At 44.4% G+C, this 23631-nt stretch overlaps 1 protein-coding gene across 7 annotated transcripts in view; it reads right to left on the bottom strand.

Annotated features, from left to right (window-relative positions):
• TRAPPC9 (trafficking protein particle complex subunit 9) overlaps nucleotides 1-23631 on the bottom strand; it is a 541182-nt gene that overhangs the window by 468293 nt on the left and 49258 nt on the right. For all 7 annotated transcript variants that reach the window (XM_072733818.1, XM_072733819.1, XM_025985035.2 and 4 more), the window contains 2 exons: nucleotides 6968-7184; nucleotides 2137-2280 (listed from right to left, as the gene is read on the bottom strand). In XM_072733818.1, coding sequence (XP_072589919.1) covers nucleotides 2137-2280; nucleotides 6968-7184 — 361 coding nt within the window. The remainder of the gene's footprint in view (nucleotides 1-2136; nucleotides 2281-6967; nucleotides 7185-23631) is intronic.

Here is a 23631-nt window from a genome sequence, read left to right as displayed (position 1 = left end):
AGTCGGCCTGTTCTGGGGACTCCGCCTTCATCTGCCCCTCACATTTCAGAGGATCCCAAGGTGCCAACCGTTCATCTAGCCAGCTGTCATGCTGGTCTTGCTGCTCAACGAAAACCCACTAGGCACAGAGGAGAAGTGGTCCCACCGTCCGCAGGTGCCTCTCTGTGAGCAGTGATGCACCAGCACCCCCAAGGGATACAAACAAGCCCGAGGGACACAAACAAGCACCGCAAGTGGTAAATGCTTCAAGGTCATTAGCAACAAGAGGCTGCGGGAGGAGTCACTGTGGGAGTCACCTGGGGGAAACAGACGACCCCGAGTCCCAGCAGGTGGCATGGGGACAGACACCTCTCATGAGAAGAGAACAGCACACAACAGGCTTTCACGGTATGTGCGATGAGAAGTCCACGCAGCCTGCCTGGATGAAGTTCAAGGACACACAGGGTGTGGAGGAGGAGATTACACAAGAGGAATCTCACCCAATCCCTCGAACTTCGTGAGGAGCCAGGGTCCTCAACAGCCTCTGCCTAGAACACAATGGATTACATACGTAGTTTACATAATAGCTATGACGGAACCCCTTCCTCTCCTGTTTTAGAAAAGCACAGGAGTCAGACCGACCATTTCCCTGCTTCTGTAAGGGCCATCGCACACCAACTCAGTCCTTCTGCTTTGAAACTGACCGTTACGGAGTCTGTGTGTGAGTTCTGGCATAAACGCGCTACTGGAACTCATGTACTGAAGCCTCATACCCACAGTAGATCCTGCAGCCCAGGAGACTGCCACAGGGAAAAGGGACCAGCCACAGGCACAGGGACGGCAATACACGCTGATTTCAAAGCTGGGAGGACAGAGGAGGCACACCGACCGATGCCAGGGTGCGGACTGAAGGAGCACAGTGGCTGAGCTGCAGCAGGTCCCGCTGGGACACTTCGGGCATGAAGGACAGACCCTCCAGGCGACGCGAGTGCTGCCCTCTCCTGGGATTGTTCCCAGCTGGAAAGAGCCACCTGGTCCAAGCCCATGCCCCCTTCCTGGGAACGATGTGCGTCCAGCACCTGGGTGTGGGAGTAGGAGGCCTAGCCCCTCACCACACAGCAAGGTATCTCTGCCTGGGGCAGCTGAGGCCTCTCCAGAAACTGCCTCACCAGGCACTGCACTGCCGGTCACTGAGCCTGGCGTGGTGACCATGCAGGCCAGCTCTGCGGGGGCGGGGCCTCTGCTAACACCATTCTGAGGCCCAGCCTTCCTCTGCCCCATCTGGCCTCCTTCTCCTCCCTTCAACTGGTATTGATCCCCGGAGCACTTCCTAATAAATACCCCCCGCACTCATCTCCAGGGCAGAGAGTGTGTCCCAAAGAAGCCAGTGGGCAACATGCACGCCTGGCTGCGCGGCCCAGGCAGAAAGGGAGGTGTGCTGGGGAAGCAACAGAGCTGCACCGCGGATGTGCTCACTTTCAAGTGCCCGTGGGACATGCAAATGTCCTGCAAGCCTGCAAGCAGCAGGATCAACATAGCTGGGCCCAGGGTAGAATGTGGGCTGGAAACAAACAGGGCATGATTGAAACCCAAAAAGCAGAGGCTGGACGGGAGAGTAAGTAAGAGTAAAAGCACATGACGGACAGGAGAGGCCAGGAGAAGGAAGCCTGCGGCGCGGGCAGAGATACCGCACGAGGCCGCGGGCGCACAGAGCAAGCTGCGTCTCTGGCTGCAAAAGTAAGACCCAAGTTGCTGCTGCAGAGACTATAACTAGGGGGGCACAGCAGGGTCCTCGGGGTTCTGGTCAGACTTCCCATCTGGCTGCCACTCACAGGAGCGGTCACTCGGTGAAACTTCGCCGAGGGACATTCCTATGAATTGTGCAGCTCCAGGTATGAATGTAATGCTTGGACGTTTCTGTTCTATACGGCGTAGGCTACGGGAAGGGGAGCCCATGCCGGAGACCGAGAGGCAGAGGGAGCCACGGAGCGGCGAGAGGGCGCCCAGGGAGGACAGCAGGGGCAGCGCGGGGAGCTGAGGACACAGCGGAGCTCGGTGCCTTCTAAGCAGCGGACGGGGAAGCGCCACCACGTAAACCCAAGCGCGGGTCCGTGCGGGCTGGCACGAAGGGGGCTCTCGTTCACTGAGTCCACTCACCTTGATCCGACAGGAAGTCCAGCATGGTCTGCAACAGGAAGGACAAGTGCCTGACAGAAAGAGCAGGATTCCCCATTCTTCGGGAGGCGTAGACCAATTCGTGAAGCAAACGCATCTGGACGGCAGCCCAGCCGCGGTGCGTGCCTGTGGGGGAAGTCACAAAGCGTCCTCAGAGGGCGCCAGGAGGGCGCGTCACACAGACTCGAGCCTTCCTCGGAAAGACGTTTAATGGTATCTGTAAAACTTGTGATTTAAAGACAAATGCTTCAACTACCAAACCCAAAGGGCAAGGGAAAACACGTCCTGTGTTTAACTTAGCCCAGAAAGAACTTGTGCTGTGTTTTCTTCATACGGTAAAAAGACATGTTTTATGGAACATGTTTTTTCTTCTGCAAAGACACAATTTAAAAATAACCACTTTAAAAAAAAAAAAATAAATAACCACTTTGAGATCATTATAATAAGATTATAACAAAAAATTGTTTCCAGGGGCATGTATTTGAGTTACAGATACACAATTATTTTTTCAAAAAATAATTGGTATTTGATGGGCCTTCATGTGCTTTTTTAATTTAACGTGTAAGAAAAGCTTGTAACAGCGGATAGTTAAATTAGGAAAAAGGTTACCAATGGACTGTTGCGGCTGCTCCCTCCAAAACAAATTAGCATGGTTGAAATTTAAGGGTGGGGGTTGTTGACCGCACAGTCATTGAAAAATACCCTTTAAGACCATAGAACCTAGGGCGCCTGGGTGGCTCAGTCGGTTAAGCGTCTGCCTTCAGCTCAGGTCACGATCCTCAGATCCTGGGATTGAGCCCTCAGTCGGGCTCCCTGCTCAGTGGGGAGCCGGCTTCTCCCTCTCCCTCTGCCCCTTCCCCTGCTTGTACTGTCTTTCTCTCTAACAAATAAGATCTTTTCTTTTTTAAAGACCTCAGAATCTTAGAGTTATTTATTCCATCTCCTTCCTGGCAACAAGGACTACTTTTAAATATTCTCTACCTTGAAAACCTTCATGAAGGAGACCCCATAACGGGATTCAAACACAAACAGGTTACAGTACAGTGTTGTGTGTCCAGGACCCCATGGGCTGTACAGAAAAAGATGAAGACTCCAACCACGGGGCTCCTCCTGCCCCAGGCCTACTAAGCTGCTCTCCCACTGCCCTGCACTACACAGCTGGCCAGCTCTTTCATGTACTTCTGCTACATCGTGCACAAATTCTGACCCACAGGCATTACCCAGCAGGTACAGTGAGGCCCCTGCAAGCTCGTGTATTTGTTCCTTCCACCAATCCTCAATTTCCTTCACAGCCAGGAAAGCCTGGTAAAACATGATGCTCCTATTTTTCAGACATCAAACTTAAGTATGTAAGGTAAAATGACATGATTTCTGAGATTTGCCCTAAGATCCTTCAACAAAGAATAAACTTAAGAAAAAGAGATAAAGGGACGCGTGGGTGGCTCAGTGGTTGAGTGTCTGCCTTTGGCCCAGAGCGTGATCCTAGGTCCGGGTATCAAGTCCAGCATCGGGCTCCCTTTGAGGAACCCGCTTCTCCCTCTGTCTCTGCCTCTCTCTGTGTGTCGCTCATAAATAAATAAATAAAATATTTTTAAAAAAAAAGAAAGAAAAGATAAAAATAAGGCACATGTGACAAAGTCTTGATAATCACTTACTGTGGGTGATGGGCTCATTGTACTATTATCTTTAATTTATATTTATTTAAATTACTTCATAACTTTTTAAATTGGAATTCTTGGAGGTGACCAAACCTACACACACACACACACACACACACACACACACACACCAAAAAACTACCTGATATCCTAGAACCTATCTATCTTACAAAAACCTTTAGGAACATAAAATAGCAGTACTTACCATATGACAGGAAAGGACAGAAAGCCAAGTCTCTGCAATATTTCCTCATTATCAAAAGAAGCTAAGACCAAATGCCAAAGTGAAGTAAGAGATTTTTAAAAGGATTAAGAAGCTAAAATCAACTTCATGACTAACCAAGTCATAAATTTTAAATAATCCAATTTAACTAATAACACTACAGTATCAAGAAGGTTTTCTCACTTAAAAATTGGGCAGATAACACCATGTTGTTTTTTTCTAATACATGATGACACAGTTCTGACCACAGGCAATTGTAAGACTGAGTAAAAATTTCCTTAATGCTAAATAGCATACAAGTCACAATTTCTATGTTCCTCCAATAAAATCTGACTCTTTTTATTCATAAGCCAGATTTGCAACATATGACCAAGTGATAAATTTTCCACACTCTTGCATTCAAAATGTAACTGATTTGAGAGTTTATTACAACTAGTACCTTAAAGCAAATCCACCTGCCATCCCAGCCTCTCATAAGTGCTCCTGGGGAAGACTGAATCCCTCACTCAGGAAAAGGCTGATCTCCATACACAGCATATTCCTAGATCTTCATATACAGCAACACAAATAAGATTAAAGTGATAACAACCAGCCCATTAAGCTGGCAAATACACACAGTTCACATTTGTTTGCCTGCCCTGACCTTCTGTAACCAGCTAGCAAAAATGTTCATTTTGAGAAATAGAAATATATTTCAGATCCTGAGAATACAGATAATTTGCTTTATTCACAGGTCCAGGGTTTGAGTACATTTCTATTAAATTCTGAAAAATATTTGAAGTGGTCCAGAGCAACAGTGCAGATGGAGTTTAAAGTGATTTTTATTTCCTGTTAAAAACATAGCCAGCCAACATTTATCATTTCTACTTTTTCTGAGTTCACTTCCATACCTTTATCATTTTTACTTTATTTGATCTCACTTCCATACTTTCTCTCAACCTCTTCCCCAAAAAGATGGCAAATGTCCCCTCCCAAAAAAGAAGGCTAAGTAAAAAGTACCAAATAACTTGGAGATGTGCTTATTTGCTTTATTTTTCAAAAGAAACATTTTAGAAGACAAAATCAGAGAGGGAGACAAACCATAAGAGACTCTGAACTCTAGGAAACAAACTGAGGGTTGCTGGAAGGGGGTGGGAGGATGGATAACTGGGTGATGGGAGGGCACTTGATGTAATGAGCATTGAAAGTTGTATGCAACTGATGAATCACTGAACGCTACCTCTGAAACTAATAATACAGTATATGGTAATTAGCTGAATTTAAATTTAAAAAAACATTTTGTTCATCTGATTTAAAAATTAAGACCAAGAAATCCTTTTCAACAACTGGCAGCCCACACATGAGGCTGTAGCTGCTCATTAGGCTTTGGTCCTATGGGACACGTATCTCCTGGGACATTGGCCATGCGCCACACAGGGGCCACGGTGATGGTCAGAGGCTCTGCTCTAACAGGCACACAGGATAGTGTGGGAGGCAGGTGTTAAATCATCATCCCAACTGATTTTTTTTTTAAGCAGGCTCCACATCCAGCACAAAGCCCAATGTGGGGCTTGATCTCATGAATCTGAGACTGTGACCTGAGCCAGGATCGAAAGTCAGATGCTTAACTGACTGAGCCATCCAGGTGCCCCAACCTGAGCTGATTTTTAAATGCGCTTGCAGATTATGGGATGCCATACAGAAGAACAACAGGATTCGATGAAAAAGGAAAAATAAGGGGTGCCTGGGTGGCTCTGTCAGTTCAGCGTCCAACTTGTGGTTTTGGCTCAGGTCACAATCTCAGGGTTGTGAGATTGAGCCCCATGATGGGTTCCGTGCTGGCTGTGGGGCCTGCTTGGGATTCTTTCTCCCCCTCCCTCTGCCTCTCTACCCCCATCCCACCCCTGCTCACACATCTGCTGTCTTCTCTCTCTCACAAATAAACCTTAAAAAAAAAAAGAGAAATAAAAAGACTCTACGTAGGCTGAGGGGCCACAGGGGACCTCTGCATAAGTGACATCCAGCCAAGACCTTAAGGACGGCTGGCAGCTACACAGTGAGCAGCAGGGAAGAACATCCCGGAAGGAGGCCTCCGACTCTGAACTCTCAAGACACATCAGACAACTCCTGGGGTGACCTGCACAAAGCCCAGGCAGTCTGCTTTCCCTCCAGAGGCAGTGTGGAGTTACATTCACAGGACACCAAAAAAAGGTACCTGAGAGTAAGTGGGACCTTGCCTCCAGCCTCCCTGAAGCACAGTGAAGGGATTCCATTCCCAGCACAGCTAGAAACCTTTACCCTTTATCCTCTCTCTACAGAGCAACCGTGTAAATGCTCTAAAAACTATACCTTCCTCCTAAACACTAACCTCCCCCCATGAAACCTCTCTGGAAGGTGGCCTAAGTGAGCTCATCCCCACCTTCACAGCTCTGACGTCTCTGCCACCAACAACACTGAGCCTTTTGAATGTAAATCCCACAAAGTCTATGGCTTGTCCAGTTATTTCTGCCCTTTTTTTTTAAGATTTTATTTATTTATTCAAGAGAGACACACAGAGAGAGAAGCAGAGACACGGGCAGAGGAAGAACCAGGCTCCCCATAGGGAGCCCGACATGGGACTCAATCCCCAAAATGGGATCACGCCCTGAGCCCAAGGCAGGCACTCAACCTCTGAGCAACCCAGGTATCCGCAGTTATTTCCACCCTTAATGCCAATTACCACTACCAGGGGCAGGAAAGGGACTGGCCAAAAGAATGCCAGCTCCCAAGCAAAGCAGCACTACTTTTCATTATAATTGTATTATCGTAAGTACCCAAGGGCAGGATGGGGCTTAGTCATCTTTGAACCCTCCTGCCAACCATAGTGCCTAACCAGGAGAGCAAGTGCTCAAACAACCCACAGGGAACAGGGTCCAAGCGACATTTTTAGTTCCAACAATGAGACTTTCGGTACCTTTGCTGAAGTCTTTGGGATCCAGTGACAGACTGTAGCCGGGAAGCGTCTCCAGGAGGAGCTTGTAGCAGGCTCTCCACCCAGGCTCCGCGATGCTCGGGGCCACACACTGCATAGCGGCCACACGCTTGAAGAACGCAGACTTTCGATGGAAGCCAATCAGCTCGTAGAGCTCAGAGAGGATGCTGTACCGCTGAATTTTTTCTTCCTCTGAAAGCTGAAGCACAGACAGGAAGTAAAGTTTTTGAGAAAGGAAACACATAAAAAAGCTTTTTCACAAAACAAAGACATGATGAAACATTGGGGAAAGGCCGGGCCTGGACAGTGCACGGTGATGACACTCCCCAGAAAAGCATGGAAGCAGTGTGACGTGAAGGCCCAAAGGCTTTGAGGCCCACCTCTTCGAGGTCATCCTGTCCTTTCTCCTTTGTGGGCTGGTATGACCAGAGCACAGTCCAGAGCCTGCCATCCAGCTGGGATATGCTGGGAAACCCTTCAGTATCATACCCACAAGCCCAGAGCCTCCCTGGCACCCCAGTCTGCCCCTTGGCTCTAGATCCCACTGCCTCCCTGTGCACCAGCCAAATGCAACAACCCTGATGGGTGCCCTCAGGGAAGACAATGATGAGGAAGTGACCGAAGTGTGGCTCTGAGCACGATGAAACAGAAATGAGACAAGAACTAAGCAGGAGTCGGCCAGGCAAGGACATGCCAGGCAGGATAAGCCAAGGAGCAGACAGGTGCCCATGTCTTCCCACTACAGCACCCTGCTCGCCGCCCCTCCCAGACGCTGATCTCTGGTGTGAGTGGCCTCTACTGTCCCTAAATCCTCACAGCCTTTCTGATTCCACCACGTTATTTCCTCTTTCTCCTGGGTTGTTTGTGTTCACGTTCCTTTTCCGCACCCCACCCAGCCCGTAGGACGACCACACATTTTCTAAAGTGGAAGCATCATTTTTTGTATTAATTTTTTTATTTTTAATTGAAGTTAGTTGACATATATTAGTGCATTTTCAGTGCATACAACACAGTGGGTTAACAATTACAAACATTATCAAATGCTCACCATAAGTGTAGTTACCATCTCTCACCACATAGTTACTACACTACTGACTATATTCCCTATGCTGTGTTGTTTATTCCTGTAACTTATTTATTTTATAACTGGAAGTCCATACCTCTTCATCCCCCTCACATATTTCACCCATCCCCCCTCTGACGACCACTAGTTTATTCTCTGAATTTGAGTCTATTTCTCTCATTATTATTGTTTACTCGTTTGCTTTGCTTCTTCTATTCCACAAATGAGCGAGATCATGTGATATTTGTCTCTGACTTATTTCACTCAGGATTATACCCTCTAGGTCCATCTACATCATTGCAAATGGCAAGATCTCATTCTTTTTATGGCTGAGTAATATACCAGTGTGTGTGTGTCTATGGACAGATACTTGGGCTACTTCCAAGCAGTAGTTGGCTTCATAAATAATGCTGCAATAAACATAGGGGTGCATATATCTTTTCAAATTAGTGTTTTCACTTTCTTCGTTTAAATATCCACAAGTAGAATTACTGCATGGTGTGGTTGCTCTATTTTTAACTTTTTGAGGAATCTCCATGATGTTTCCCATAGTGGCTGCACCAGTTTCCATTCCCACCAACAGTGCATGAGGCTTCCTTTTTCTCCACATCCTTGCCAACCTTTTGTTTTTGTGTTTTTGACAACAGCCATTCTGACAGGTATGAGGTGGTATCTCATCATGTTTTTATTTTGTATTTCCTTGATGAGCAGTGATGTTGAACACTTTTCCATGTGTCTCTTGGCCATCTGTACCTCTTTGGAAAAACGTCTATTTAGGTCCTCCACCCATTTTTCAATTAAGTTGTTTTGAGCTTTATGAATTCTTTACGTTTTGCACATTAATCCATTACTGGCTATATCATTTATAAATATCTCCTCCCATTCACTGGGTAGCCTTTTTGTTTTCTTCATGGTTTCTTTTGCTCTGCAAAACCTTTTATTTTGGTATAATCACAATAGTTTGTTTTGCTTCTCTTGCCTGGGGAGACAGATCCAAGCAAGTGTTGTACATCGCTCTGGGTAGTATAGACATTTTAACAGTATTAATTCTTCCAATCCATGGGCATGGAATATCTCCATTTATTTGTGTCACCTTCAATTTCATTCATCAGTGTGTTAATAGTTTTCAGAGTACAGGTCTTTCACCTCCTTGGTTAAGTTTATTTCTAAGTATTCTATTCTTCTGATGCAATTGTAAATGGGGTTATTTCATCTTTCTTTCTGTTATTTCTTTATTAGTGAATAGATATACAACAGATTTCTATATATTGACTCTATAGCCCACAATGTTACTGAATTCAGTTATTTATTCTAATAGTTTTTTGGTGGCATCTCTAGGGTTTTCTCTATTTAGTATCAAATCATCTGCAAATAGAGACAATTTTACTCTTCCTTACAAATGTGGATGCATTTTATTTCTTTTTCTTGTCTGATTGCTGCAGCTAGAACTTCTAGTATTATGTTGAATAAAGTAGCAACAATGGACATCTTTGTCTTGTTCCTGATCTTAGAGGAAAAGCTTTCAGCTTTTCACCATTATGATGTTGGCTGGAGATGTGTCACATATGGCCTTAATTATGAAGTACATTCTCTCTATACTCTAAAGTGGAAGCATCACTTTACACTCACACCAGTAATGTATGAGAATTACTGTTGTTCCATGTGCTCACCAACATTTGGTATTATCAGTCATTTCTATTTTAGCCATTCTGGTGGCTTTAATTTGCATTTACTTGATAACTAATGATGTCAAACGTTTTTTCATATGATTAGTATATCTTCCATTATAAAGCATTTGTTAAAATTTTCTGATCATTTCTTAAGTTAGTCATTTGTCTATGTCATAGGAGTTCTTAATATATTCTGAATGTCATCTTTTCCCAGTCTGCTGCCCATTTATTTTCCAAAAGGAGTCTTGTAATAGGCAGAATTGTGAATGAGTTCAATTTACCAATTTATCAATTGTAAAGTAGCTCAATTTATTTTTCATTTATGGTTAACACCTTCTATGCCCTTGCCTAAGAGACTTCTGTTTACCCCAAAACCCCAAACATATCTCCTATGTTTTTTTCTAGAAGCTTTATGCTTAGGTCTAGGATCCATGCATATGCAAGTTTGAAAAGGACCCAGTCTTTGCTCTCTTCATACGGTACCAGCTGCAGAGAGATTCCAGTGTAGTGAGATGCAGCCATGAACAAGGACTACGGAGGTCTACACAGGAGAGACAGGAATACTTAATGCTTTTATCACATGTCTGGAAACTCCCAGAACTTGAGCTATCCCTTTTGGTTTAAAATATGGAAAAAGGAAAAAAATAAATAAATAAATAAAATAAAATATGGAAAAAAGATATTCGGGAAGGTAAAAATATTAGTCATCATAGCTAGTACCCTCAATGAGGCCACCATCTAAAATAAAGATCACAAGCTGTGGCCTCCAATCCATCAGAGTCCCCACTGATTCTTTCATGGACATTATTAAAGATGAAAGACTGGAATATCCTTATCAGTAATATACTCTTTCATTCTTCTTGTACCATTTCAACATAATGAGAAACCAAGTGATAAACACTACATTATAAGTGGAAGTGCAATCACTCCAAGCCCCAGAAAAGATTCTTAATGGAAAAATCTTGGGCACAACTGCTTCAGAGCCCCAGGAAAACACTTAACTGAAAAGCTCCTCATCGGCCTTGGACCCTGGGAGCCTCAGGACAAAGTCACGTCAGCTCACCATAGACATCCACAGCCTAAGAATCTGGAGACTATACAAGAGTCCCAGGCAAAATTTTAGGTCAATCCTCACAAAAATTTGAAATGAAATCAAATTCCCAAACTCATTTCCAATCTACTGCTCTTTTAGGGAGTATTAATCAGCACATCTTTGTTCTAATTTTTCAGTAGACTGCACAGCCATGAAGGCTGAGCCCACCAGGGCCCAGATATCTACATGAAGCTCCAATGGAAAGTAACTCAAAGACTACTCAAGGCAAGTAGGTTTACTCTAAAGATGGACTCTGAGGAATTCAAATGTGAATTCACCATTCCTTTTCTAACTGGAAAGTAAGTTTATACCTATTTTATTCACACCACTACAAAGAAAGCACTAATATTATCAATAAACTCAGAGCTATGAAGAGTCTCCTGGCTATCAAGAAGGACAGTACAGACACAGGAATCAGAAAGACCCAAATGCCATTCTCAAATCTGCACATTACTAGCTTTGGCACTTTCCTTATTAATGGGGATAATAAAATCTAATCATGATTGTCAGAAAGACTAAATGACAATCAGCTCAGGGCGTGATCCAGCATAGCTCGACACAGCTATGTGAACAGCCAGCATAGCTTAAAGCTCCCGATGGGTGTTCAAGAAATGGGAAATACCATTGTTAATTAATGCCTTTGAGGTCACTGGTATTAATTCAAACTTAGCCAGCCAGATATGCTCCCAAAAATGCTTCAACAGCCTTTAGTCTTCTCAAACATGGGCACCTCCAGTGACCTAAAGAACAAGGCTGTGGCAATTCCTGTGAGCTGGCCTGGTGATGGCACACCAGCAATGACTGTGAAATAGCAAGGCAGAAAACTGCGGAGATCGTACATTCTCAAGTGTGGAAAACACATTCTGTTTCTACCCACATTTATTTCTAGCCATAATTATACAGAGAGAAAATATATATTCAAAATTACACAAATTTCCATATATGTATGTCAAAACAGTTTAGAAAGGAAAGAATGTAACTCTCTTCCCTACATCCCAAAGCAGGATTACAAGGTTTGTACCAAGGACCTGTCTTTAAAAAGCATCTGTTAAAGTAACTGGATCTTTCTTTAGCTTTTATCATTCAAAGGGAAAGGATCGAAACAAAACAAAGTTACATAAGATCTGGCCCTCGATGGCTGACAAGGTCATAAGGAGACAGACAAGTCAATAAGCAATCACTCTGCTGAGCTCCCAGCACCATTTGAAGACGAGTGGAGGGATGGATGGCATAGGGATAGCTGGGCCCACACTCTTAGGCACATACCTAAAAGGCTCCTAGAGCAGGTGTACAGACCATGTGCTCAAAACCTTGACAAACATTAAAGAGAGATGAAACTTTATGAACAATCAACACCCTCAGTAAGTATACTACCTGAAAGTGGCAAAGTCAAAGCCTGACTTCTGCTCACCCTGGTTCCCTCGGATTCATTCTTGGATGATCTTAGAAACCAATTTCTCAGGCCTCAAGAAATCCTGCCTACTTTTACAATCTTTAGGTTTAGTGACCAAGCAAGCTTAGGTGTACTTTGATGGCTGCACAAACTTTATGAGTACATCTTTCTTAGCATTTTTTTAATTCTTTTTTTTTTTTAGATTTTTATTTATTTATTCATGATAGACACAGAAAGAAGGCAGAGAAACAGGCAGAGGGAGAAGCAGACTCCCTGTGGGGAACCCAATGTAGGACTCAATTCTGGAACTCCGGGATCACGCCCTGAGCTGAAGGCATCTAGATGCTCAACCGCTGAGCCACCCAGGCATCCCTCGTTTTTTTAATTCTAAAAAGTCCTGAGTTTTTTTAAGTGTAATCTCCACAAAATCTATTCCCTCCAATGAAAACTCATGGAGCCTTAAACTAAAAGCCAATTAAAATATCATACACAACCAAACTATCACCCACCCATCATCATTTTCTTCGTATCCTCTCCTGCCTGACTGTAATAAACACCTCCTTCCACCAAGCTCACAAAACACAGATTTGTCTCCTCAAATAGAATAAAAGCTCCATAAAAGAGGAGAGTATTCCATGTTCACCTCTGAATTCCTAATATACTGTATTATCAATGTATATAATTATGAACATGACTCTTTCCTTTAAAAAATCTTTTTGGATATATTTTTTTTAAGATTTTATTTATTCATTTGAGAGAGAGAGCACAAGCAGGGGGTAGGTGGGAAAGGAGAAGGAGACTTCCCACTGAGCAGGGAGGCCAATGTGGGGCTCAATCCCAGTACCTGGAGATCATGACCTGAGCAGATAGTTAACCATTTGAGCCACTCTGATGCCCCCTCTTTAGATATTTAAATGAGACTTTGGGAGAAAGGTGATGTTGGTAATGTTGAGGATCCAACATCTTGATTCAGAACCCTCTGAAGACCTTTTTGTATTGACTGTTCATTGATTCATTCAAAACACAATTTCTCATTCCAGGAGGATTTATGTATTTCTGCCAAGAGTTTGTGGTCATTCTCATGTGAGGATAACTTTAAATTAAATCCTCAGTTTGGGTTGCTTTTTTCCTTCCAAAAAGATTTAGTTTCCTTATTTTCTTGCTTTGAGGAGTGGGAATTTTTTATTCCAATTCACCCTTTCATTGAACATGGCTTGGGGGAGTCTTGTCCTTACACATGGGTCTGCTATCCAATTCCCAATTGGGGCAGGCCAAAGGCTTACCTCCTATCCCTCCTATATGGGGTGTTGAAACTGTGTTCCCAGAGCCAGACAGTATTTGCTGTGTCTGAGGCTCACTCACCTTCCAGGATTTGTGCTTTCTAGTAGTTTTGGCCCCTAGGATTTCCCCTTACTTTCTTGCTATATATTCTGAAAAACTGAGGTAAAAGGTTTTACCTTTTAATCAGCATTTTTAAGGAAAACATGCAAAGACCGTTTTTGAGAGTTGGTAGACTGTGATATTGCCAAAACAGAAAATACAATAGTTATCTTCTGGATTTATGTATTATTTGACTTTTTTTTCTACTAACAGACATTTTTTTATTTAAATTTATTTTTTATTGGTGTTCAATTTGCCAACATATAGAATAACACCCAGTGCTCATCTCGTCAAGTGTCCACCTCAGTGCCCGTCACCCAGTCACCTCCACCCCCCGCCCACCTCCCCTTCCACCACCCCTAGTTCATTTCCCAGAGTTAGGAATCTTTCATGTTCTAACAGACATTTTTTTTTTAATTTTTATTTATTTATGATAGTCACAGAGAGAGAGAGAGAGAGGCAGAGACACAGGCGGAGGGAGAAGCAGGCTCCATGCACCGGGAGCCCGATGTGGGATTCGATCCCGGGTCTCCAGGATTGCGCCCCGGGCCAAAGGCAGGCGCCAAACCGCTGCGCCACCCAGGGATCCCCTAACAGACATTTTTTAATTAAAAAAATAATTACGGGAGCACCTAGATGGCTCAATCAAGTGCCTGCCTTGAGCTCAGGTCATAATCCTGGGGTCCTGGGATTAAGCCCTACATTGGGCTCCCTGCTCGGTGGGGGAGTCTGCTTCTCCATCTGTCTCTCCCTCTCTATTCCCCCTACTTATGCTCTCTCTCTCTCTCAAATAAATAAATAAAATCTTAAAAAATAATAATTATAATAATTAAGGCCCCCAGTAGACACATGAAAAGATGCTCAACATCACTACTCATCAGGGAAATGCAAATCAAAACAACAATAAGATATCACCTCACACATGTCAGAATGGCTACAGTCAAAAAGACATAAAATAACAGGTACTGGCCAGGATGTGGAGAAAAGGAACCTTCATCCACTGTTGGTGGGGATGTAAACTGGTGCAGCCACCGTGGAAGAGTACGGAGATTCCTCAAAAAATTAAAAATAGAAATACCATATGATCCAATAATTCTACTACTGGGTATTTACCCAAAGAAAACAAAAACACTAATTTGAAAGACATATACAATTCTGTGTCTATTGCGGCATCATCTACAACAGCCAAGATATGGAAGTAGGCCAAGCTTCCACTGATAGACAATGGATAAGGATAGGATACAGATAATGGATAGAAGGATACATACATACATGCACACACAATGGAATATTACAAAGCCATAAAGAAGGATTGTGTCATTACGACAACATGGATGGACCTATTATGCAAGTCAAACTGAAAAAGACAAATACCATATAATTTCACTCACATGTGAAATCTGAAAAAACAAATGAAAAACCAAAATAAGTAGAATCAGACCTATGAATACAGAGAACATGCTGATGGCTGCCAGAGGGGAAGAGAGTGGGGTGATGGGAAAAATGGGTGAAAGGCAGTGGGAGGTAGAGGTTCCCACGTAACGTATGAGTAAGTCATGAGAATAAAAGGCACAGCAGAGGGAATGCAGTCAATGATACTGTGATGTGATGTATGGGGATAAACGGCAGCTACGCTTGTGGTGAGCAGAGCATAATGTATAAACTTGTCAAATCACTATGCTTTACACCTGAAACTAATGTAACATTGTGTCCACTACAGTCAAATTTTAAAAATTTTTAGAGAAAAATAAAATAATTAAGAGCCCAAATAGGATAGAGACTTACATAGGCATACAAAATTAAGAAAGGGGCAAACCCAAAAAATGAGAAAATAATCTACAAGGTTAATAAGATATATAGACTGGATGAAATCCACAATTCTTGAAACACCTAATCTGAACATGACAGTGAGATAAGATGTCTCTCTTCTCAGGAAAATGGCCAACATAAAATAGAATCAATTAAATCAAAAACTGGAATTCCAAATTAGGCAAATTATAGAGGCTACCAACTCCACGGACTTCCTTCCTGGAAAAAAGGCAGATTTGCTGGCTCTTAACTGTTGAACCTGACTCCAGGTGAGAACTGTACAAAGTGAGTGCTCAGGAAGTATCTAGTTAGTGAAATAAGTGATAAAGAAATATGGAGGCACCTGGGTGGCTCATTCGGTTAAATGCCTGACTCTTGGTTTCAGCTCAGGTCATGATCTCAGGGTCGTGGGATCGAGCCCTGTGTCAGGCTCCACGTTCAGCACAAAGTCTCCTTGAGACTCTCTCTCCCTCTGTACCTCCCCCTGCTTGTGCACACACTCACTCTCTCTCTAAATAAATAAATAAAATCTTTAAAAAAAAAAAAAAAAAGAAGAAGAAGGATGAGTTTCAACAACAGAAATGTTAATACCGTTCACCTGTATTTTAAAGGATGTCATCACTTTCAGTGATCAATATTGTGAGGTCCTCGGATATCAAGGATTTTATGACAATGTTCAGCTCAGGGACAGACCTCCTCGGTGAGCGCCACAGCTGTACAATCCAGCTGACCCACGACACTTCACTGAGATGCTCCTAAGGCACATCAACCTCCACCTGCACACAGCTGACCCATGGCCTTCCTCCCACAGCTGCAGTCCTTCAGGGCTCCAGGCCACCTACAGCCACTTGCACACTCCAGGCATGGAGCATCATGCTTGCACCTTCCACTTGCTCACAGCCTGTCTGTAATCAGTGACCAAGTCCCATTGGGTGTGCACACCCCAACAGCTGCCCACACACATTTACTCTGAGCTGGATGCCATGCTGTTCTCTGCAGGCGTGTTATCTCACTGAAACTTCACGATAATCCTCAGAAGTCGGGGCATTAGCAGTTCAACTGATTAGAGAAATTCTGTCCCTTTAAGTAAGCCGTGCAGGTCATTTAGCCACTAAGTGGCAGAGCTAGGATGAAGGCCCACTTGACGGTCAAAGCTCAAAGCCACCTCCTCCACATCATCCCATCACCTCCTGCCCAGCCTTTCACAGGTTTCCAAGCACTCCACATGCAGAAGAGTGACCCTTTACAGCACTGTACGCCCTTAAGAACCTCGGTGGCTGTACACTGCTCTTAGGATAAAGCCTAAGGGAAACTGCACACAGCCTACAAAGCCTGCACAGTCTGTTTCCTGCCACCTCCTCGGGCATGCCTGCTTGCCCAGCCCTGGATGTCTCAGCCTCGAAGCAGCCATGCTCCCTCCCACCATAAGGATTCCCACTTGCGATTCCCTTGGGCTAGAACTTGAATTCTGTTTTGGGTTGTTTTTTTTTTAATAATAATAAATTTATTTTTTATTGGTGTTCAATTTGCCAACATACAGAATAACACCCAGTGCTCATCCCATCAAGTGCCCCCCTCAGTGCCTGCCACCCAGTCACCCTCACCCCCCACCCTCCTCCCCTTCCACCACCCCTAGTTCGTATCCCAGAGTTAGGAGTCTTCCACGTTCTGTCTCCCTTTCTGATATTTCCTACCCATTTCTTCTCCCTTCCCCTCTATTCCCTTTCACTATTATTTATATTCCCCAAATTAATGAGACCATATAATGTTTGTCATTCTCCGATTGACTTACTTCACTCAGCATAATACCCTCCAGTTCCATCCACGTTGAAGCACATGGTGGGTATTTGTCATTTCTAATGGCTGAGTAATACTCCATTGTATGCATAAACCACATCTTCTTTATCCATTCGGGTTGGTTTTTTTTTTTAAAGATTTTATTTATTTGACAGAGAGCACAAAGTAGTGTCATAGGGAGGAAGAGAAGCAGACTCCCTGCTGAGCAGGGAGCCTGACATGGGGCTTGATCCCAAGATCTGGAAATCATGACCTGAGCCAAAGGCAGATGCTCAACTGCCTGAGGAACCACTCAGGTGCCCCTAGAATTTGAATTTTGTAGAACCCTGGGCTCCCATGCAGGCATATGACACCATGTAAATCTCCAACAGTGGATTCCACTACTACCCTCTTCAATGTGGATCCAACACCAACTCTCAGAATATGCTTTCAGGGACACCTGGGTGGCTCTGTGGTTGAGCGTCTGCCTTTGGCTCAGGGCATGATCCTGGAGTCCCAGGATCAAATCCCGCATCAGGCTCCCCACAGGAAGCTTGCTTCTCCCTCTGCTGAGGTCTCTGCCTCTCTCTCTCTCTCTCATAAATAAATAAAATCTTTAAAAAAAAAAAGAAATATGTTTTCATAGAATGAACGTAAATCTTGATCCTTATAAGTTCCATTCATTAAGACTTCATCAGTGCTTGTGGCTCTGTTTCAACAGATGACTGGCGAAGTATTTAGAAAGCTCCCTGTAGCAGGTCGTGATGAGCATGCTAGACAATGCCAAGAGCTGACTGTGGTTACAACTGCAGCCAACCAACACGACCATGGGCGACAGTTCCCTGCTTCTCACGAGGGCTGCTCCATCACTTACAGTTGTAGCTATTTAATAAACACACGTGCTAATGAGTCAGGCTCCTTAAACATGACCCTCTTCAAAGATTCATATGAATTAGGCTTCAAGTACAGCACTCATACTAGAAATTTAATTTGAAACTGACAGCCCTAGCTATGCTACGCATCTGACCTAAAGCATCTGACTGAATATACCCAAGGGGTGGGGGTGGTAAAGAAATAAAGATGAATCCTTCCTGAATAAGCTCCCAGTATCATCCATAGTGCCCCCTCCAATTTCTCGCATTCACGTATGTGTTCAGGTAGCATAACCTGAATCAGGGTTTCTTGTTTATAAAATGGGAGGACAGGGGATCGTTGGGTGGCTCAGCGGTTTAGCGCCTGCCTTCGGCCTGGGGCGTGATCCTGGAGTCCCAGGACTGAGTCCCACATTGAGCTCCCTGCATGGAGCCTGCTTCTCCCTCTGCCTGTGTCTCTGCCTCTCTCTGTGTGTCTTTCATGAATAAATAAATAAAAATCTTTAAAAAAAAAAAAAAGAAAAGAAAAAGAAAAGAAAATGGGAGGACAGACACTGTTGTGAATAGATTCATTTAACAGAGATCTGGCATTTACTATGAATAAGATCTTAGGAATACACAGATACATGATACACAGTCCTGCCCTCAAGAAGCCCAGCCTTGCTTTATGGTTTACAATGTACAGCATTAGAAAAACTAAAAGAATGATGGGGCAGTTGGGCCTTCAGCTCTGGTCGTGATCCAGGGTCCCACTAGAGCAGGAGGCATCTGCTCTGTCTTGGAGGTCTGTTAGCCCGTGCTGTTAGCCCTCCCCACCCCTCAATGCACGGGGCTCCCACAAGAGGACTGGCCAGACCCCACGGCTTCGTGGGCAGCTCCCCACCCAAGGCCCATCTGCTCGTGTCCCTGCAGCAACGACTCCTCACCACCCGATTTCCTTCCTGCTCCCCACAAAACCCCTCTCCTAAATACAAGGCCACACCCGTATCTCGTTCAAGCAGACATATGTTCCCTCTCTCCTCTTCCTTCTCAGGAAGGAACTCGGCTCTCCTCCCTCCCCATGCACCTGTTTCTTTCTCCGAGAGAACTCTGAACTCCCCGCCCGCCATCCTGCAAGCCCGCTGCCCTGCTGCCACGTTGCTGTCTTACCTCAGCTGTATCTTTACACTGCCCCCCCTCGCGTCAAAAGCCTTTCCTGAATCTCCCCATGTCTCTGATTCTGAGCTTAATCTGACATCAAGTTCTGAGGTTACAATTATCATGTGCATATCTACCAGCTTTTGCCGGGTTTCCTTAGCAACAGCTTCATTAAGGAACCACAGCAAGAAGTTTAAAGAGGCTCTTTTCCCATGTGAATGGAGTGGCCTGCACAAAATTTAAATGGCTCTGACGAGAAAATTAACCAGAGACAAAGAGGTCATCGATTCTAGTCAAGAAAATCATGAGCCAAAATGTTCTTAAATGGCCCAGAACAGTCCCTGGCGACCAGGTCTGCAACAGGCAGAGGCTCCAGGATGAGCACACATGACTCGTCCGACAGTGTGTTCTCCTACCTGCTAAGGTGTGCGGCTTGTTCCACCGGGACAAGGTCTTCAATTTCTTATGACCACTTTCTCTTGTTGTCACCTACCATTTCCTACTAATTAAAAAATTAGGGTAGTGTGAGTGGCTCAGCAGTTTAGTGCCACCTTCAGCCCAGGGCGTGATCCTGGAGACCCGGGATCCAGTCCCACCTCGGGCTCCCTGCATGGAGCCTGCTTCTCCCTCTGTCTGTGTCTCGGACTCTCTCTCTCTGTGTTTCTCATGAATAAATAAATAAACATAAAAAAAATTAATTTCAGTCACTTGGATTGTTTGAGAAAAGCTCTGTGATGCAGTTCACAGACCATGGACTGGAGAGTCACAACCAGCTAGGTTTAAATACCCAGTGGTGGTGTTTACAACATAATCCTGGGCACGCAGCAAACTCCCATCCGCAACGTGCTCTTCTCTGCAACTGGCTACAATGAACTACTTGGCCAACTTTCTATGAGGACATGGTCAACATCTGTCTACACCTGCAGATTAAGTTAAGTGACTGCAACAAGCTGGCTGCTTCATTAGTTGTAAGTAAAATCAATGAGTTTCAGTCTACCTGATAACAGAGATTTTCTGCCTTCTTGTCCTTGCCTAGTTTAATGCCACTAGAGCAGCCTGACGAGAACATTCCCCAGCTCTGTGATCAAGCGTGTCTTCTTCTGCAGAACTGATCACGGCTTGTAATAATTCATTTTATGTATGTCTATTTAGTCCCTGCTTCCCCCCTAGACTTTAAGCTCAAGCAGTACATTCGGCACAGCCAAGCCTGTTCAACCTCTGAGCGTCCTAGGGCTAGCACCCAGCTAACACAGCACCCGACCTCTGCTAGGGAACACAGCATGAAGGAAAGCATCAACAAGCATGCTTTCCAGAGGCCCTTTCACCTCTGAAACTGTGATCCGACTGTGCACACACTACATAAGGCTTCTCCAGCCTGAGGTTCCTGCTCTGTGAACAGGAGTAACTGATCTCAGTATCAACGGGGCAGACACACATACTGAACACATGCTATGTGCCGAGCAGTGTGGTAAGCACTTTACGTGTATTCAGATACTATATACACTTAAAACAAATCCAGGAAGGAGTGAACATTATCATCCCCATCTCACAGATTCACAAATAGGCTACAGGAGGCTACATATTAGTCCAGGGTCACATGGCAAGGAAACAAAGGAAACCCAAGTCTCGGACGCCAGAACTGCTCCTTCTCTTATTTCTACCTCACCGCTGGCCTGTGATACCAACACGTCCAATACACAAATTCACAGACAGTTATTAAATGAAACGTGCACTGCCATTCACCATGCGAGATAACTATCGTAAAGCACTTTCGTAAACTAAAAGACAGGTCGATCCCTGTCCCTGCCCACAAATGAAAGGAATTCTGCAGGAGTCCTACCCAGCACCATGAGATCCAAGGGTGTTTTTACCCATTTTTATGTTTGCACAGGGCTTCTTCAAGTAGAAAATACCTGCAAGAACCACATTCCTCCTTTCAAAACTTCCACAGTAGCCAAAGTCTGCCGGGAATCAATACAACTCATCAATTTTACAATGAAATATACCTGATCAAGAACCAAAAGCTCATCCTATTTCAGAAAAACCAGACACCCCTTTTTTATTGTTATTATAAAATCCTCCTGGAACTCATTATTTTCCAGTTTGCTCCCCTGGTAGGTACCCATGGAAATGAGTCAACTAAGGCAAAGTGTCATGCTTGGGGAAACTCAGGGCTACCACAACATGCTCACATCCACACCCCACAGCACTCACCCCCTCTTTCAGCTGGCCCTAGTGTTGTCCATGAAGACCAAGCAAACAGGCAGGGGGCTGTGGCTGTTCCAAACAGCAGTGACCTCCCACACATTCTAAGTAAAAATAGTTTATAAAGGATTACAATACTTCAAAAATAAATTCAAAATGGATGAAAGACCTAAATGTAAGGCAGGAATCCATCAAAATCCTAGAGGAGAACACAGGCAGCAACCTCTTCGACCTCGGCCACAACAACTTCTTGCTAGACATGTTGCCAGAGGCAAGGGAAACCAAAGCAAAAATGAACTACTGGGACTTTGTCAGGATAAAAAGCTTCTGCACAGCAAAGAAAACAATCAACAAAACTAAAAGGTAACCTTCAGAATGGGAGAAGATATTTGCAAACATCTTATCAGATAAAGGGCTGATATCCAAAATCTATAAAGAACTTATCAGGGGCACGCCTGGGTGGCTCAGTGGTTGAGCATCTGCCTTCAGCTCAGGGTGTGATCCCGGGGTCCTGGGATCAAGTCCCACATCGGGCTCCCTGCTCAGTGGGGAATCTGCTTCTCCCTCTCCATCTGCTCCTCCCCGCAGCTCATGCTCTCTCTCTCAAATAAATACATTTTAAAAAAAGAATTTTTCAAACTCAATATCCAAAAAACAAAAAACCCAATCAAGAAATAGGCAGAAGACAAAAAAAAAAAAAAAAAAGAAATAGGCAGAAGACATGAACAGACATTTCTCCAAAGAAGACATACAAATGGCCAACAGACACATGAAAAAATGCTCCACATCACCTGCCATCAGGGAAATACAAATCAAAACCAGAGTGAGATACCACCTCACACAGGTCAGAATGGCTAAAATTAACAACTCAGGAAACACCACCTGCTGGCAAGAATATGGAGAAAGGGGAACCCTCTTACAGTGTTGATGGGAATGCAAACTGGTGCAGCCACTCTGGAAAATAGTATGCAGGTTCCTCAAGAAGTTAAAAATAGAGCTACCCTACAACCCAACAATTATATTTCTAGGTATTTATCCAAAAGATACAAAAATACATATTCAAAGGGAAACAGGCACCCCAATGCTTATAGCAGCAATGTCCACGAAAGCCAAACTATGGAAAGAGCCCAGATGTCCACTGACAGATGAATGGACAAAGAAGACGTGGTCTATAAACACAATGGAATATTAGCCATCAGAAAGAATGAAATCTCACCATTTGCAACATTGGATGGAACTAAAGGGTATAATGTTAAGAGAAACAAGCCAATAAGAGAAAGGCAAATACCATATGATTTCAATCACACATGCAATTTAAGAAACCAAATAGATGAACACATGGGAAGGGGGAAAAAGGGAAAAAAAGAAAAGAAAAGAGAGAAGGAAGCAAATAATAAGAAACTCTTAAAGACAACAAACTGAAGGTTGATGGAGGGAGGTGGTGGAGGATAGGCTAGATGGGGGATGGGCATTAAGGAGGGCACTTGCTGTGATGAGCACTGGGTGTTGTAAGTAAGTAATGAATCGCTGAATTCTACTCCAGAAACTAATACCATACTGTATGCTAACTAATAAAATTTAAATAAAAATTAGCAAAAAAAATTTAAATAAAAAATATAAAAGATATGCACTTATGTATGCCCCACTACACCCCACCCCTTGAAAACAGCTTTACAGCAACACAAAATCTTCAACATCCATCTGCAAGGCAGCTCTGGCCTGCATGGGCCCTGGCGTGTGAGGGCATCAAGTCCCCTGGCACTCACCATTCCCCCAACCCCAGCCCTCGCCAAGCACACCACCCGCAGTCCCTGGCTTCAGGCCTCTCAGTGCCCTCCCCTTTGCCCCCCACCGGACTGACACCTGCAGGGCTGCTGCAGGGCAAATACTACGACAGTGCTGGACACAGAGCGTCTCATCTAAACCAATCCTTCCCATCACCAGGAGAGCATGCTATTCTACTACTTCACACACCCTGACAATAAGTGAGGGGCGGAGTGATTTTGCTCATAAGGGACAAGGACAGAGTGTGAGCCCAAGCCCGTGTGACTGCCCTCCAGTCCAGCAGGACTCCCCAGCATGAACGCCCATGAGGACCCCTCCCAACTGTCCAGCCTACGGTCTCCACACTCACAAGGTCTGGCCCCAGTACTTCTATGATGTGTCTTCCCCTCCACAGTCCCTCAAGAACAAACCGCTCAGGCCAAGCGACCACCACCGCACAGCTCTGATTCCCTGTGGTGTGATC

Source organism: Vulpes vulpes, chromosome 13 (genome assembly GCF_048418805.1).
Source record: "Vulpes vulpes isolate BD-2025 chromosome 13, VulVul3, whole genome shotgun sequence".
Lineage (NCBI taxonomy): Eukaryota > Metazoa > Chordata > Mammalia > Carnivora > Canidae > Vulpes > Vulpes vulpes.
This window is presented reverse-complemented; position numbering and strand designations above follow the sequence as displayed.